We start from the raw sequence: 2,349 nt of genomic DNA, 5'->3' as shown, positions 1-2,349 counted from the left end.
CTTGGAGTGCGACTTCTAGAAAGGCCGCCATGCCGTTATTTCCATAATCCGAGTCCGACCGGACGGCTCCGATCCAAGTCCAGCCAAAGTGTTTCACCAGCTTGGCCAGAGCATCAGCTTGAAACTGGTCACTGGGAATGGTTCTGAAAAATGTTGGATACTGTTTCTTATCCGACAGGCAGGCACACGTGGCGTAGTGGCTCACCTAAAGCAAAACAAACAAAACAAAAAGCCATCCAAGCTCTCAGATGTAACAAATACAGCAGCACAAACTTATTGCTTGTGTCTGAAAGTCAAACAGTTTACCTGTGGAATGTGAAAAGACCCAATAATGCGTGATATGCTGATGGATGGCGTGGACCCGGACTCAGCCACAACAGCCATCACCACTCCAGACTGAGAGCAGTTTTCACCCCCATAAAACACAGGATCCTGGCCATTTGACAGCTGAAATGCTGCATGCACAGCCACAGGCACAGAGGCGCACGAGTCATGGATCTGGTATCCGAGCCTGACGTCCGGGAGAAACTCTGTGCTGTTATTTATTTCTTCGATGGCGAAGATCATCGCACGAGCGAAGCGCACTTCACGGGGGTCTATTCTGCACAGAAAAACAATGCTCAACAAGCGCCCACATGACTACAAAACCTAAGAAAATACACAGGAAAAGACTGACCAACTGAATTTAAAGTCCCTCAACACAATTTACACAATGCAAACACACAACAATTCAGCTACTTCTAATGCCCACTCTGAGAAGTTACAATTGATCAGCAATGCTTTAAATACAACAGTTAAATCTTATTTGATTCTTATGTAAAAGTCAATATCTTAAAAAAAGGAATTTATTTCACATTTTCTAAAAGCACTGAAACATTTTCAGCATTTTAGTTCACCAAGAATCCGCTTGGTCTCACACACTAACCTCCCTGAGCAGCTGGGAGACTCGGGTGCTGTGGTGTAGTTATTCTCCACCGTGTTCATGCTGTTGTGGATGGAGAAAACGCCGCCGATAACGTAGTCCCCCTCCATGGAGAATGCAGGTAAACGAGCAGTACCCTGCAGGCTGCATTTATCTGGAAGTCCAGCTGAATTTGTCTCAGCCAGTATTGACTTCACCTCCAACAGACCCAGACCCAGAACAGTAAACAGAGCTAGGATCCCCATCCCTCACGTGCAGGAAAGTGTGTTCTGTCTTTTCTATATACCCTCTTTCGATGCCGTCCCACAGCGGCTCCACAACACGTCTTTTAATTGGGCGGCCTTCGTGTGTTTACTTCCCCATTCACATCTGTATCCTGCTTATTTTGTCTCTTTGTAACATTTCCCTTGAAACCACTGGATATAATTTAGAATATATATTCTGCCACTGAAAGTACTTTACCCTGTTCAAATGTATGCTACCTCCTATGAGTTTTACCTTTATGACCATTAAGGTGAAAGAAATTGATTTGGAAAAAAATTGTTGTGCAATTATGTTATTTATATAGATTATTTTCATTTCAGTCTTAAAGAAAACAAACATTTTTAAGTAACTTTATATTTTTGTCCTTCTGCTGACATCATTTTTAAATATTAAATGACTGATGTTTCAATCAGTTACTCAGTACCTGAGTAGGTCTTTTACCAAATACCTTTTAATTTTTGTGTATTTTCTTAGACATTTATTTTTACATCTATTTTTACTTTTACTTGAGCAAGACGTACTAAGTTTGTCTCTCTACATCTGAATATCTAGAACCATCCACACAAATATTAATAACCTGTGTGAAGTTTTAATGAAGTGACTCAACAGAGAAAAGTTTAATTAGTTTTAAATGTGTAGTTTTTATTTTATTTTTTCTTTGCTTCACACAAACATATCCAATAAAAAACCAGGACCTGACAATGAAAACAACTACTTACAAATAAAGATAAATATGATAACTGACAATATATGGTCTAACATATTTGACTCTATCAAGACTTGATGAGTTCAGCCTTGTTGAAAAGTATTTGTCCCCTTACATATTTCTTGACACTTGGTTTTATTGTCACAGTTCAATGCTTCATATCAATGCTTTTCAAATTGAAACTCTTTCTTAGAGGCCATTTTTGGCCAGATGTTATTTTTTATTCATAGCTAATTTACAAACCCACATTTGAATTTTTATTCATTAAATGTTTCTTGGTGTTCTTTTCTGGTTGAAACAAAATGATGAAACACTTTGGAGCAAATATACACAGTATCAGTCCAAAACTGGAGGCCAGAATGGCAAATATCTCCACAGCCACAGTAAATTTTCCAGGAGAGCTGACATAAGCTGGGATGAAGGTGATCCAGACGGCACAGAATATCAACATGCTGAA

The 2,349-nt window shown here is 39.3% G+C and overlaps 1 protein-coding gene across 1 annotated transcript in view; it reads right to left on the bottom strand.

The window, feature by feature from the left end:
• Positions 1-2,349, bottom strand: part of LOC103474276 (extracellular calcium-sensing receptor-like) — a 14,650-nt gene that overhangs the window by 8,890 nt on the left and 3,411 nt on the right. The window contains exons 6-8 of the mRNA XM_017308113.1: positions 926-1,119; positions 307-601; positions 14-205 (exon numbers count right to left, since the gene is read on the bottom strand). Of these exons, the coding sequence (XP_017163602.1) occupies positions 14-205; positions 307-601; positions 926-1,119 (681 nt within the window). The remainder of the gene's footprint in view (positions 1-13; positions 206-306; positions 602-925; positions 1,120-2,349) is intronic.

Source organism: Poecilia reticulata, linkage group LG13 (assembly GCF_000633615.1).
Source record: "Poecilia reticulata strain Guanapo linkage group LG13, Guppy_female_1.0+MT, whole genome shotgun sequence".
In the NCBI taxonomy this organism is placed as follows: domain Eukaryota; kingdom Metazoa; phylum Chordata; class Actinopteri; order Cyprinodontiformes; family Poeciliidae; genus Poecilia; species Poecilia reticulata.
The sequence above is the reverse complement of the archived record's forward strand: the minus strand, read 5'-3'. Positions and strand labels throughout refer to the sequence as shown.